The sequence below is a fragment of the Lupinus angustifolius genome, chromosome LG11, assembly GCF_001865875.1.
Source record: "Lupinus angustifolius cultivar Tanjil chromosome LG11, LupAngTanjil_v1.0, whole genome shotgun sequence".
Taxonomy (NCBI): Eukaryota; Viridiplantae; Streptophyta; class Magnoliopsida; order Fabales; family Fabaceae; genus Lupinus; species Lupinus angustifolius.
In genome coordinates this window covers 17,822,013-17,823,429 of record NC_032019.1, presented here as the reverse complement: position 1 = coordinate 17,823,429, position 1,417 = coordinate 17,822,013, and the positions used below count along the sequence as shown (strand labels likewise).

The window sequence follows — 1,417 nt, the reverse complement described above, 5'->3', positions numbered from 1 at the left end:
CACAGAACAACAACGATGGGCAACAAAATTACAAGGATTTCACTATGAGATATTTTACAAACATGGCCGTGACAATAGAGTTGTTGATGCTCTATCACGATGTGAGTCAGCAGAATCGATCTTAGTGTCTTTGAGTTCCCCTGTCCCAACAGTCTTGACTCAACTTGCTCAGTATTATGCAACAACAGAGGGCAAACAATTAGTGGAAAAGCTTCTGAAATTTTCTACATAGATTTATCATGAAAAAAATGGGTTGCTATACTACAGGACTAAGCTTTATATACCTGCAGATATTGGGTTGAGAGAAATTTTACTTTCGGAATATCACTCCACTCCGACGGCTGGACATTCGGGTCTCAAACCGACCATGGTTAGACTAGCAACATCGTTCTTTTGGCCTGGGCAGTACAAAGACACAAAGCAATTCATTAAGCATTGTCTTATATGTCAACAGAACAAATATGTGCCAACAAAATTACATGGTAAACTTCATCCATTACCTGTACCTCACTAAGTTTGGAAAGACATTTCCATGGATTTTATTACTTCCCTCCCTCCATCACATGGGCACACCGTGATATGGGTTGTTGTGGATAGATTGACTAAATACAGTCATTTTGTCGCACTCCCAAGTCATTTCACAACAACTCAGTTAGCCAATCGTTTCACTACTGAAATCTTTCGCCTTCATGGCACCCCCAGAACTATTGTGTCATATCGGGATAAGCTATTCTTGAGTAGCTTCTGGAAAGAATTTTTTCGTTTGCAAGGAACAAAACTTTGTTTTAGTACCGCTTATCATCCTGAATCGGACGGTCAAACCGAAGTGGTGAATAGGGGATTGGAAGCATACCTGCGGTGTTTCACCAGTGACCATCCAAAAAAAATGGTACACGTTTTTGTCTCTTGCTGAATATTGGTATAACACTTCTAAACATTCATCCACAGACATGACCCCTTTCGAGGCTCTCTACGGAAGACGTCCACCGGCCATTATTGACTATACAGCAGGGTGAAGTTCAGACACAGAAATAAACATTTCCCTACATGAGAGGCAGTTATTAATCACTCAGCTAAAAAATAATTTGTATAAAGCTCAACAAAGGATGAAGATACAGAGTGATAAACATAGAACTGACCGTGTTTTTAGCATCAGTGACTGGGTTTGGTTGAAACTTCAACCGTACCGGCAACACACAGTGGGAAGAAGGGCAAACCAAAAGTTGAGCAAGTGTTTTTTTGGTCCTTACCAGATTCTCCGACGTATAGGAATGGTCGCATATGAACTCACACTACCGGAAGGCTCTCAAGTGCACCCGGTTTTCCATGTTTCAAAGCTTAAACCGTTTTGGGGAGCTCATCCCATGAATAATAATTCTCAACCGATATTATTTTCAGAGGCAGGAAACAGTGGAAA

At 40.9% G+C, this 1,417-nt stretch overlaps 1 protein-coding gene across 1 annotated transcript in view; it reads left to right on the top strand.

The window, feature by feature from the left end:
* LOC109359783 overlaps positions 1-232 on the top strand; it is a 712-nt gene extending 480 nt beyond the window's left edge. Inside the window, exon 2 of the mRNA XM_019604477.1 lies at positions 6-232. Coding sequence (XP_019460022.1) covers positions 6-232 — 227 coding nt within the window. The remainder of the gene's footprint in view (positions 1-5) is intronic.